This window comes from Glycine max, chromosome 11 (assembly GCF_000004515.6).
Source record: "Glycine max cultivar Williams 82 chromosome 11, Glycine_max_v4.0, whole genome shotgun sequence".
Taxonomy (NCBI): domain Eukaryota; kingdom Viridiplantae; phylum Streptophyta; class Magnoliopsida; order Fabales; family Fabaceae; genus Glycine; species Glycine max.
The window spans coordinates 37,156,778-37,169,755 of NC_038247.2; the positions used below are offsets into that span (position 1 = coordinate 37,156,778).

The 12,978-nt window shown below is 31.5% G+C and overlaps 2 protein-coding genes across 3 annotated transcripts; both read right to left on the reverse strand.

The window, feature by feature from the left end:
* Positions 1-757: 757 nt before the first annotated feature.
* Positions 758-4,704, reverse strand: LOC100790393 (26S proteasome non-ATPase regulatory subunit 7 homolog A). The gene is made up of 10 exons (XM_003538403.5): positions 4,242-4,704; positions 3,209-3,301; positions 3,036-3,117; positions 2,644-2,740; positions 2,401-2,476; positions 2,173-2,231; positions 1,882-2,004; positions 1,569-1,626; positions 1,398-1,483; positions 758-1,085 (listed from the first exon to the last, which is right to left on the reverse strand). Exons 1-10 carry the CDS (start codon positions 4,426-4,428, stop codon positions 1,017-1,019), a joined length of 930 nt encoding a protein of 309 aa, XP_003538451.1. The 5' UTR covers positions 4,429-4,704; the 3' UTR covers positions 758-1,016.
* A 2,147-nt stretch (positions 4,705-6,851) lies between these two features.
* LOC100800233 (WUSCHEL-related homeobox 5) lies at positions 6,852-7,854 on the reverse strand. 2 transcript variants are annotated; one of them, XM_003537435.5, is made up of 2 exons: positions 7,457-7,854; positions 6,852-7,206 (listed from the first exon to the last, which is right to left on the reverse strand). In XM_003537435.5, the coding sequence occupies exons 1-2, from the start codon at positions 7,788-7,790 to the stop codon at positions 7,001-7,003; spliced, it is 540 nt and encodes a 179-aa protein (XP_003537483.1). In that variant the 5' UTR covers positions 7,791-7,854; the 3' UTR covers positions 6,852-7,000. The 2 variants fall into 2 exon arrangements, with proteins under 2 accessions (XP_003537483.1, XP_040862854.1); XM_041006920.1 differs by having other exon boundaries at positions 6,852-7,209.
* Positions 7,855-12,978: the final 5,124 nt, after the last annotated feature.

Here is a 12,978-nt window from a genome sequence, read left to right on the forward strand (position 1 = left end):
ATAGTTAGAGATGAAAATAAAAGAAAGAGGAAGGAAACAAAATGAATAGAAAAAATGAGATTTTATTTGTTATTTTGTTAGGAAAGATTTTCTTTTTTTCTTATTTAGCTTTGTAGATAGTAAAAGAAAAAAAATTATATAAAATAACAAATATTTCTAAGTTGTTTTTTCTTTATACATAAAAAAGGATACATTTAACACAATGGTTTTTAAATGTGGGCCACGTGGTTTTTTTTTCATCCTCCTCATTTTACAAGAAAGCAAACAGTGGAAGAGATGGTCCGCTTCACTTATTCCGTGAAAACGAAATGTGAGTATAATTTGTCCATTTTATATAGAAAATTATATATATTTATCATTCTATTAACATATCAATAAAACCATCCCAAAAATCAATAAAATGGAAAGTATTTTGCAAATTTACATTACATTAATAAAATATTTTCATCCGATAAGCCATATTCTATGGGAACGAACACGTTAGACTTGGTTTTTACTTTTTGAAGTCTTCTCCCAAAAAGTTGGTCTTTACATTGATGGTTGGAATTGTTTTCAATCTCCTCTCCCCCCGCCACTCCTTTTTTTTCCCCAACTTAGCTGACAGTTCAATCTATTGCCTGGTTCATAAATTATAACATGGCGTGTATATCTGATTTCTTTCTAGTTGCAACTCAACACTGCAGATGATTCAGCTAATCCAAACTCATTATGGGTTAGGTAAAAATCAGCAAAAATTACCAGGGCAAAGATTCATTTCTGATATCTTAATCCTCAATTTGTTTATAATCTAATATTGAATTCTTTTAACGGCTGTCACCAAAGCTACCAAACAAGGAAAATGAGCAAAGTATTGAAGAGTAAAATACATTAAGCACCGGAACAGCATAAAAGGATCGTTATGCCATGTTAGGTGTAAGTTCTCTACTCCTAGCAGAAATAGAAAAAAGGTGTAATAATCTCAAATCCATGTATTCAAATGACATTTAGAGCTCCGGCCATCACAAACCCCTCAAAACTTATGCAGCTGCACTTGGCACTGTAACTGTTTTCGAGTCTTCTGCCCGTTCATGTTCCTTGTTAAGCATCTGAAATCATTCCAGTATTAAAAAACATGAATCACAGTAAATCAGCAATTTAATAGCAACATCTCTCACTTGATAAGCTTATTTCATTTATGTGGATATAACCCATGTACTCAGTTAGGTGTAAGCAAAAAATGAGTTCATCAAGTGCCTAGCTTACTCAATACTATACTTGAATATACAAATGGAGGATTAAGTTTTTTTCTCCAACCTTGCAAAACTGTTATTTTCATAATATGATAACAAATCCAAAATATAAAGTAATCAGCAAACATCAATGATACATGCAGCAAAATTTAGGGGAGTGTATCTCACCTTGTTGTTAATCAAGTTGTGGAGTGCTATTACACTTCTAATGAGAGACGAGAGGTATATTACCAGCATCATATCATTGGTTTTCACTACATATGTACAACAGATCAACAATTAAAAAGAGACATTCTAGAAAAATATGATATTCAAATAATACAAGTCACAAATCTTAACCTGCGAAAGCCTTGATAAGATCAGCAACATTAAGATTTGGTAGCAGGTTAAACACATCCTAAAAAAATGCAAGAAAAGAAATGGTGAAAAACAATAATGTTGCAAAAGCAAAAAAGAAAAGAAAAAAGAAAAATTTCAATTATTCCCACAGCCATTAATGTCACATCACATGTTTTATTGGTTTTGTTACAAAAGGTTTTAAATTATACTAAGAAATGTGGACCAGCAGAAAATACTTAATCAAGATTCAAGAACCAATTGATAACAAAGCCAAATAATCAGCATTTACTAAGCAAGAATATGATAAACAAACCTGCAGATGGTACAGGATCTCATGGTTTAATGGAAGCTTTCCATCAATAACAAGGTCAAGGTAACTCCTGATCTCTTTAAGTCTTGCATCCAAACCCTTCAAAGCTGTGAGTTTTGCACTTACCTATGTAAAATTACATTGTCAACATTCAGAATCAATTTATTTGATTAAAAGAACTACAAAAGTATTACAGAGAAAAAACATGTAAAAAAGAAAAGTATCAAAATTAAAGAGTACAAAGGGAAAGGAATTAATAAGGATAATTTATAACTTAAAAGGGACAAATGAAACCTCTGTTGCAAGGGTGCTAATGGTTGTATCCTTCACATCTCTAAGCAAGTGTTCCACTCCTGCACAAAGGTAAGAAGAATTTAAAAAAAAACAAAAAACAGGAGAAACAGGTTACACAATGGTATGGATAAAATTAAGAATTTTCATATAGAAATTTTGAATCAAACAAAATAAAAACAAAACATAAGAAAAAAAAGACCAGTTTTTACATTGAATGGCATGAAATACCTATTTCCTCAACTTCATGAGCAGCAATCTCTGATGGCACATGCACAAACACTTTTTGACTTTTTTGAGTGGCATTCTGTACTCAGAATAAACTATATATTAGTTTCTTTGAGTACTAATTTAGTGTTGAGCAAACACTAGCTCCCGTCCCACCATCACATACAGCAGGATTACTTTTGCAAAATATCAGCAAGAACAGATATATAAGATTTCTATCAAAGATATGACGGACTTAATTTGTACCTCTTTAACCTCTTCAACGGCATAATATGCTTTTGTTGGGATTCCCAATTCCTTAGGTTCAACATCAATTATAACCAAGACAGGATTTGGAACATAGCTGCGATAGTTTTAAGCTTGATCAATTTGGATAAAGATTGATCAGGTACACAAAACTACAGATGAAGATGATAAAGATAGAAAGAGGCAAAGAGAATAAGAGTAACACCTAGTATAAAGTTTCAATCAAGTTATGACAATTATACTGATGAGGGTAAAAGGGTAAAGAACTTTCTAAGCCAAGCCACTATATTATTTTTCAGCAAAACTGTGAAATATTAATGCTCAAATGAAGTGAAAAATTCACACAGAAATTATAAATCATTATACAGAGGATTTTGGATCAATAAACATACTCATTAAATAAGCCGTGAATGTCAAGATCATTTTCGCGCAGCTTTGGACCAGTGCTATACCACCCCACAACATGCTCCTTTGCTGTAAACCAAAAAAAAAAAATGTTCAATTAGATCAGGCATATTCAATTGAAACAGACATACAAGAAAAGGAAAAATTTTCCTACTCGTACCATTTATTCTTTTAAACATGGAAAACATAGATTCATGGTAATTGTGGTCAAGAAACCAGATGCTAGGATCCTTGTCATCTTCTTCAAAGGGCACTGTCAATTAGATAACCAAGTAGTGAGAGACAGACAATTCACACACCCCAATAGGTGTTAATTTTCTAAATTGCACATAGAATCATTTCAACAAAATTCATTTTGGAAGTAACAATCTTATACATTCAAATAGGAAGTCCAACATAGTAAACATAACAACGATGCAACTAGTGTAAAGGGGTAATTCCATTATTATTAATTTTGAGAAAGTCCTAACTCCTATCAGCTCTTCACATGAAGGATTTTTGCACTTAACAAATCTAAGATGGTAAACCTCGCACTTAACAAAAAGCTACCCTACTATGTCTAAGTGAAAATTGAAATAATTATTGGATCCATAGCATGTGTGGAATGTCGGTTGGGTGTAAGCAAGGGCGGCTAGGAGACGCAAAGTCCACGGCGGTTAAGCTAAGGCAGAATTCAGCGAAGAACACTATCTATCAACCTCACGCTTACACCCGAAACAGTTGCGAACTTTTCTTATCAACGTTATGCTGGTGGCGTATTACTATTAAAATGAAATTGATTATAATCCGATTAACTAACCAATACACGTTGTTAAATTTGCACTTCAAAAATTCGTTGTAGAAGTATCAAACTATGAATTGGTATCTAAATTGGATAGCTCGGATTTTCAAAGTCAGCTCAGCAAGTTTTAAGCCTTAGAAGAAATTAAATCGAACAAGTTATAGTCGATTTCATGTGACACTTCAGGATAACCAAACCTAACCTAACCTAACTCAATGTGGCGTGTATTATAAGCTTCTCTTCGAAAAAGCTTTTCGAGCACACTAAGCGAAACAGATGTTCAACTAATAGATCTAGTAAGATAAATAGTTAACTGTAATTTCAGAGAAAAGAAACAAAAAGTGAAAAGGGAATAAATAAAACAAGCCCTAAGTATTGGAGAAAGAAAAAAAGAGAGAGATCAGATCCGTACCGGCGTAGCTGTTGGTGACGTCGACGGTGCCTTTGAAGGAGGAGCCGAGCAAGACGCCGACGACGCGCTTGCGAGTGTCTTTGGCGACTCTGTTGTAGTTGTCGACGATGCTGAGAAGCACGAGAGGGTGAACCACCACCTTCTCGATTGGTCGAGATGAGATTTGCTGCGTCTTTATCACATCCATTGATTGCAATTCCTTCCCAAACTCCGATTTCACTCTTTCTCTTTCTCACAGCAACAACTTCAATCCTTTTCTTCCTCTCCACTCTCCTTTTCCTCTTCTTTTCTTTTCTTTCTTGTTCGACTCAAACAACAGTGCCACGCCCCAGCTTTTATATTCTTCTTCAAATTTAAATGCCTCCAATTTTTTGTTCCGAAGCCCACTTTTTTCTGCTCAAACAATTTGGAATTGTGGGCTCTGGCCCTCTAGTTAAATTGAAATTCCAGACTTGCTATTTCCATCTCACCTCTTTACTATTACACACCCTTTTTATTTTTATTTTTCTAAAGTATTTTTGACTTGAGTTCTTGTCCTAATCATAACGGGCTCTTCTGATCAGCCCAATATAAATATAATATGCATTTATAAAATTTAGGGGATGTTGCTTCCAGCACTCTCATTATTGCTTCCTATTATGCCCATGGAATTCAGGAAAGCCCATTTATAAGATCATCAAGATAATAAAGAGTATTTTAAATTAAAATAATTAATATTTTAGGTGCATAATTTATTTTAAATAACATATACCAAAAATATGATTACTGGGGTAACCAATTTGTTGCATTTGCAATTAGTGAATGATATCATCTTCATACTCTGCGGGTAACAAGCAAACAAGTTGTTCATACTCTTACATGGACGTGTAGGTTCTATGCTAGTTCATAATATTTTGATGTTTCTCCTTCTTATATTGATGTTTTGCTTATCAATGAAATTAGATGAGCTTATTCGAGTAAAAAAAAAATCAAAAGTCTTTATTAGAAAAGTATCATAAAAGTGTATTTTTAACTTTAAATGTTACAGTAGTCTTCCATAAAAGTTGTTCACTTCTAATATTTTTAGGATAATGATTAGTCAAATTGGCATTGTTAATGTAGTTTGACTACGTTAAATTACCCCCCACTGACCTAGAGTCTTATATCTCTCTGTAGTCAAGCTTGGTAAAAGAGTGGTAGGTAATTTTGCTAGTTAAAAGTTAGTTACTAGTTTATTTATGAAGCTACTCATGTGACAACTAATCTTTTTTTCTTTTTCTTTTTATACGTCAGAAAGACCACAGGAAAGAAAACAAAACAGGAAGCCAAGTCTCCCAAACTAACGCAGAGAAATACGTCGAAGAGAAGAGAAACCCATAGCATATGACATTAACAGGTTCTGAAGGTCAGAGGACAAGTATTCCAGGTAGATACTTCAACACTTCCATTGACACCTTTCTTAACAAGTAAATCTGCACATTTTTTCTTTTCGATAATCATGATTAAGAGAGATAAATCAATTCAAACAAATGAGTTGTCTAATCTTTTCGACAAGGAAGAAAATAAGGATGAATAACATACGATTCACAAATGATTTTTGTGATTCCTTGATTCACAAATAATTTTTGTGACAACTAATCTATGTATAAACTTGCTATTGTTTTTTACAAAGTCTGTTCTTATTATATCTTTCTTTTATAATTTTCTTTAGCTGTTGCCATCATCTCTTTTCAAACAGTCAAACTATATTCAAAGAACAACCTTATTTATCATCCAATTCCGATTATTTCACATTTTTCCCGCCTCTTTTTACACCCCTTAAAATATATATTTTTTTTAAAAAAAAATAAAATTCGCACTCTTCCACCTTATAGCATTTGGTTACGAGTTTTGCTAATTAGAGCTTTAAAGATACTTACGAAAAAAATCATAAATACTTAAATAGAAATTGTTTATTAGAAATCCCGCTAAATTAAAGTGGCTGGTTAGGAACTGAGTTTTTTTATACATGTGACAGGGATGTAAAGAGGAAGTGTGAAAAAAGTAATGCAAATTGAATATTTTTGTTTGGCTTATATTTCAAGGTTGGCCTTAAATCTAGGTCCTCTGTAATGATTATTATACCCCCGATTAATTTGACCATGTTCTTACCACAAAAATTATGTTCAAGTGGTTTCTTAGCTTATTTGGTTTGCCTTTGCATGTGACCAGATAGCTAGCTAGCTCCCGTGCATGCGAATCAGAGCGATACCTCTGGTCTTCTGAAATTATCCTAGTCCATCTTAAACAATATTTTGAATTTTAGATGATAACGATGAATGACATTCCCAACATGGTTAGATTCCGTACCATTTATTACACATATTTGTGTGTATATGATTCATGATATTCAAAGATAGGAGCAGACCCGAGGCATGACTCATTTAGTAAAAGTATTATTAGTATCCTTTAAGCATTCCAAGGTGACATCTCTTATGAGGATGCGAGTAATTAGAATCCCAAGCATTCAAAATATCTAAGGATAATCCAACAGAGTATACTCAGAGAAAAAAAAAAAAAAAAGACCAACATGGACGAGCATGCAGAGAAGAATGTCCAAGCATTTCCAATATTTAACTAAAAATCACTAGGTAAATATTAGTAATATCAAGATACATAATATATTTTTTTAACTTTCCATGATACATTTTCTTTATGCTAAAACCTAACAAGAATGTATTTATTAAAACATACCCTCCCCTTCTCCAACCACACCACCCCAAAAAGATTCCCATATATGTTCACATAAAACTCAAGCGAAGATCTAATGGTGGGTGATCCATTTGTTCCCCCACTGTGTATGAAAACATAGTGCTATCCCTGCATTGATCACTTGCATGGACCCTCATATTCTTTGATTCTGATTCACCAAATGAATTCAAGGGGAAGAGCTGAAGAGTCTCAATCACCCTCTCGGGCTCAGAAACCTGATATAGCTGATTAAAATCTGCTAAAAGAAACAAATCAAATAGCATATTAGACCAACAAAGCTAGTTGTGTTTATGTTTTGTGCTTGAAAAAGATTATAGTAATACATATATATATATGGGGGAGATATAAGGTGGGAAAAGGTCGGGTTCAATCCCCTCTGTTACAAAAAAATTAAAAAACTAACCATTAACATTTACTGATAAATATATATATATATATATATATATATGTATATATATATATAATGGATTTGATATGGTACTTACTTTGTGTAAAAGAATTGATGGAGATAGAGTTTTCACTACGAATCACATCCTTATCAACCTTGCGACGCTTTTGTCTCTCCCTAGCCTTATGGTTCTGAAACCAATAGAACACGTTCTTGCTCTCAATCTTACCATAAAAACTAAGCTGATTAGAGATCTTTTGAATCTGATCAGTGCTGGGGGTGCGTAGTCCAGAACTGAAAAGTTCAGTCAGAACCTTAACCTGTTCAGTAGTGGGATTCCAACGCCCACACTTGGTGCCAGTAGTAGCACTGCCACTGTTACCACCAACACTTACACCGCTACTAAAAAACTCTGACATGCCCTCTTCCATAATATTTCTCTTCAATGATTCTGTGCCTCTGAACTGAAAACTTTAGCTCTGAGCTTCTGAACCATAAAAGGTCTCAGCCCGTGTGCATTTATAATACCTTAAACTCAATAATCTAGTACCAAAATCTTTGTCCTTTTCCTATTTGTTTTTTTGTATTGCTTTTGGGGCATCACAGATCAGCCCTTTTATGTTTATAATTCATCTTTCTGTCTTCTTTGAATTTAGGAAATAATGTGAGATTAATGAACATTGAACAATACATTCAGATTGATTAATTTAGCCTGGTTTTTTGTGCTATAATAAAGAAATCGAAAAGATAAAGACATGCGTAAAAGCAGCCACTATTCAACGTTTTGGTCCGGGGGCAGACAACATGTAAGTTTCATTAATAGTGGTTAAACTATATAGTATATATATATATACTATGTAGTTTATGCTATAGGAACATAATTAAACATTTTTTATTTCTCATGCTCATCTGTTAAGACACAACACAATGTGTTTTTCAGTAAAGTGTGCATTTGTTGCTAAATTGTGCACTATTATACTATACATTTTATATGTATAAAGTAGTTGTTATGTATCTTTGTGCACTTTTTAATGCTTAATGCTTCACCAATGATACTTACCAGATAAATCCATTTCCCATGAAGACGTGAGTTAAGCCAAATTTTGTTTTTAAAAGAAGTGGTTGTCTGCTAAAGTTCATAAAGAATGGTTTGAAGTAGTTGTATATTTAATTCGGAAGGAGTGGCAAGAGGGAAGTGAAAGTCAAAGTTGCACATTGTTTGATCACTTTTGGACTATTGTGATCACAATAAAGACTGACAGAGATACTGAGTTAGGTTGACTAGTTTTCATGGAAAACTTCTTTTTAAGATGTGGGAACATAGACTAGAGACAACAAAGCCACCCAATTGAGAGATTTTGGAAGGACAATTCATGACCTACAAAAAGGAGAGTAACTCGGCTTTTCTCTTTCTCTTGTCTTTGGTAATTGTCCTTTGAATAGGGGCTCAAACCTATATCTCCTCCTCTTCTTCTTCTTTTGGTCTAGTTTAATCGGCTATGATGTATTAGAATTGTAGCTTTTAAGTCTGGGGCTGAGTGAAACACGTGGCGAAGATTGAGATACTATGATTTGCCCAAAAATATGTCCTTCTATGTGACTAAAGATTTGAATTGAAAAGCCTTCCAGATTGATAAGACATCGCAATGCAAATATGCAATAGATACTAACAGCAGAGTGTCACTGAGTCAAGAAACTCCATTTTGCTTGTATTGCATGTGAAAGGAAAGAAACGAACCTAAAGATTAGGTAAGCAAAGAACGTGAAATTATGAATTTAAAGTTTGCTGTTTACAAGTAAAATATGTACTTAAGAAATGAATATGAGGCTCTTGCACCATAATGCTGTAATTTTTTTAAAAAAATTAAGAAAATGGATAAATCGTGGTTTAAAGAATGATTTCCCTATGAAAAAATTGTGATTTAAAATACGATTTTGTTTTTGAAAAATTTGTTATACTGAAATCGTATATGTACATACTATTCTAGTTTTTTTTTATTAAAAGTTGAAATCATATGTTAAAATACAATTTCATTTTAGAAATCGTATTTAGAAAAAAAAAATTAAAATCATATTTTAGCATACGATTTAAGTCTCTTAGAGGAAAAAAATATTTTAAACAAATAAAAAGTGAAATTGTGTTTTGATATATGATTTTTTTCATTATGAAAACGTAAATCAAAGTAAGATTTATCTACTTTCATGATTTTTTTTAAAAAACACCTATTCTGATAATTTTTTTAAAATTCTACTTATTTCTGTAATTAACCCTGAATATGATTATGAGCTCTCTAAGTATTTGTCCATCGGTTATGAATTACAATAATGTCTTTTGCATCACAAATAGAACATTAAAAATGGTTCCGTTTAACTCAAAGATCATTTTTAAGGTATACATGAAAAAATAAAATAAAAAATAAAAAATAAAAGAATTCATATTATATCACATGAATTATTAATTTAAATATTTTATAAAATATAAAGCACAATTAGTTTCTCACATGTATACACTTCGAAGGATAATGCTATTCAAGATATGATCAAACATTTAGTGAATGTATGCATTAAAGTTTTCAAAATGAGTTTGTAAAAGTATTTTAAGTTTTTGCTTCTCTCAATCTGAGTTTCCAAACAAAGTTTGTGTATGTTTGCTTTGCCGTCCAAAACTTAGTAGCACAAATTCCAAAGCATCTGAACGAAGAAGTTATAAATGAGTTGTTGTGATCAAATTGAGTTTAAGGAGACATGAATAGTATCCTAAAAATACAATTTTACTCTTAAACATACGGAATAATTTAAACATGATTTAATTTATCTTTCTCTCAAATATACTTTTTGCCAAAAAATTTAACATACCTTAAATATCAAACACTAATTTCAATAAAGATTCAAACATTAGTTTGCCATGTTATGAAAACTTGTCCCTTCCACTTAACTCAATTTTTATTTGTTCCGTGTAATATGATCATATAATGCATAAATATATAAATAAGTATGCAATACTACTAGTTTGATTTAGTGAAGGAAGGACAGGGGGCACTTTCTTTGTGCACTTGCTACAATTCCCAAGGATGTTCTACAATTCACAAGTGTAATTTTGTCTGTTCATGCTTGGCAACAAGGACTTGCCTACCCTAACTTCTAGGAAATTTGGACTGAAGCTGTTAACCCAACTTTAAATGTTAGGCAGCTAGTCATTTGTCATACACAAACATGCCTCATCGAGCAGCTAAAGAAGTCTTTCCGCGACGCGAGTCAGCCACACAGCAATTAAGAGGGTTGCATTTGGTAACTAGGATGTTAATCTACAAGGTATTGTACATCTGTGAGGCTTTCATGTAGAAAATGAAATTTGACCCATAAATTGATTTTTTTATTATTTGGAAATCAACAGAATAATCAATCAAACGCCCAGTTTAAATAACTTAATCTTTTTGAATTTTGAATCTTGAATCAAATGCTATATAAGATGAGTAATTTAGTAGGAAGACTTTTGAAGGTAAAATGAAAATTGATACAAGTGTCTTTTACTTTTTCTTTTTCTTATTGTCCAAGATTCCAAAAAGAGAAAACAGAATGAGAAAAAAGTACCTCATGCCTCCTTCCTAAGAAAAAAAAATAGTACATATATACAATCCATATAGGTGGTCAAATTTCTGGTATCATTGAGCTCTTGAGTTTTGAGTTGAATAATAATTAAAGGCTGTAATGCGCTGCACGCATTTGTGAGGAATATAAAAGTCCAGTTGCTAAGAAAAATTGATATAGTCATGATCAAATCTTATATTTAGGAATTTAGATATCTCCAAGTATTGAAGTTATCAATTTTAAATATGTTAAATATACTCGTTCTCCTTTTCTATTTAGAATTAATAATAATTTATTTTTTTATATTATAACATGTGTTCTAGGTCTACACGGCCATATCTAATTTCTTAAAGTACCTTTGCATCTTCGTTTGTTTGATCAGCATCCTCACCCTCTTGCTTAAGTGTTGAAGTAGCTTTTCAATTTGTTTATTAGATCAACATTCTCGTCCTCTTCACCGAAGCAATTCAATCTCTTGGGTTATTGCACATGTAAATTTTAATTTGAATTTCCAATAACCAATGATAAATATAATGATTAAGTTACTAATAATATATATTAATTAATATGGAGATAAAATTATTTAAAACAAAATTTTGGAAGATTAGTTTATGTTTCATAAAAAAAGGTTAAGTCCTGTGCCTAAACCATATTATGCCCTCACGCAATAACCATCCTATTTAAGTAGTCAACAATTCAACATATCCTAGATGTTGATGGTCATTGTATATACTCGAGCCTGCACGTCAAATATATATCATCATTCATCAATAGATAGCCAAGATACTTACTTATGATAGTTTACTAATAAATACATTTTTAAGGCGTGTTAATCTCTTCTTTTTCTTAAAAAAAATAATCCTGCATCTCAGAGGAGGTGAATCCGAAATGTAAAGACCCAACCAAGTCTAGAGACAGAATGTGAGTGAAAAACACAAGTTGACCATCCAATGCCTATTTGCCATACTCAAAATACCATCCAAAAACACATTTTCCTTTTTTAAATGATAGGTACAAAACCGAAGTAGAAATCTCTAGGAAAACTAGTACAAGCAAAATGCTCCCTAAAGGCATGGGAAATAAAATCCTGAATAGTATAAAAAATACGTCTCAAGCTTCGAAGATTTTCCTGTAAAAAAAAAAAAAAAAAAGCTTTGAAGATTCAAACCAAATTTCGCTAAGGTAACAACAACTTAATTACTTCACTAAGGATATGAGTCCAAGTAATCTCGCCTAAACACTTAAACAGGTGTAGTTTGAAGAAATGAAAATGAGAAACGAACATAAAAACACTTTTAATAAAAGTGGTTATGGAGATAATGAAGAATCAAATAATTATTTTAACTTGTTCTTTTTTTACGCTTGTTCTAACTCGTTCTTTATTTTTGTAATAATAGTAAATTAAATACTATATATTATAAGATTACAATCGTCAATTTTTTAATTCTTAACATTGGCAGCAACTTTAACTAATAGCAATAAGATCTATCATTTTGATCTCTAATTTTATTTTTGTTTTCTATTTTTTGTGTAAATAATTTTTTTTTTATCGACAAATATTAATTTTTAGATGGTTAATTTTTATTAACAAGAAATTTGACTCCAACCTCTCTCTCTTATTTTTTTTCTTTATTTATCATTTGATCAATCTTATTTCTTTTATTTGATTAATTGTTGACTTTAGTGCATGTATCAATCAAATTCATTCTTAATATGAGACCAAATTGATTGATTTTATTTTTTGTGACTGGCCAAATTAATTGATAGTAATTGTTAGATTAATTAAATTGAAGAATACAACGACGATAATGATCAAATTTAGGTACCAAATTAATTAATATGTCAGTTTTAAGGACCAAATTAAAAAAGTGTTTAGAAGCTAAATTTATTGAGTTAAAAAAACTATATTTATTTATATAATTAAATCAAGGATTAAATTGTCTAATAATATTAATTTCAAGAATTAAATTAATTATTTTTTATCTTATAACAATCACATCACATTATAACTAAAATATTTCCCATTTGAAT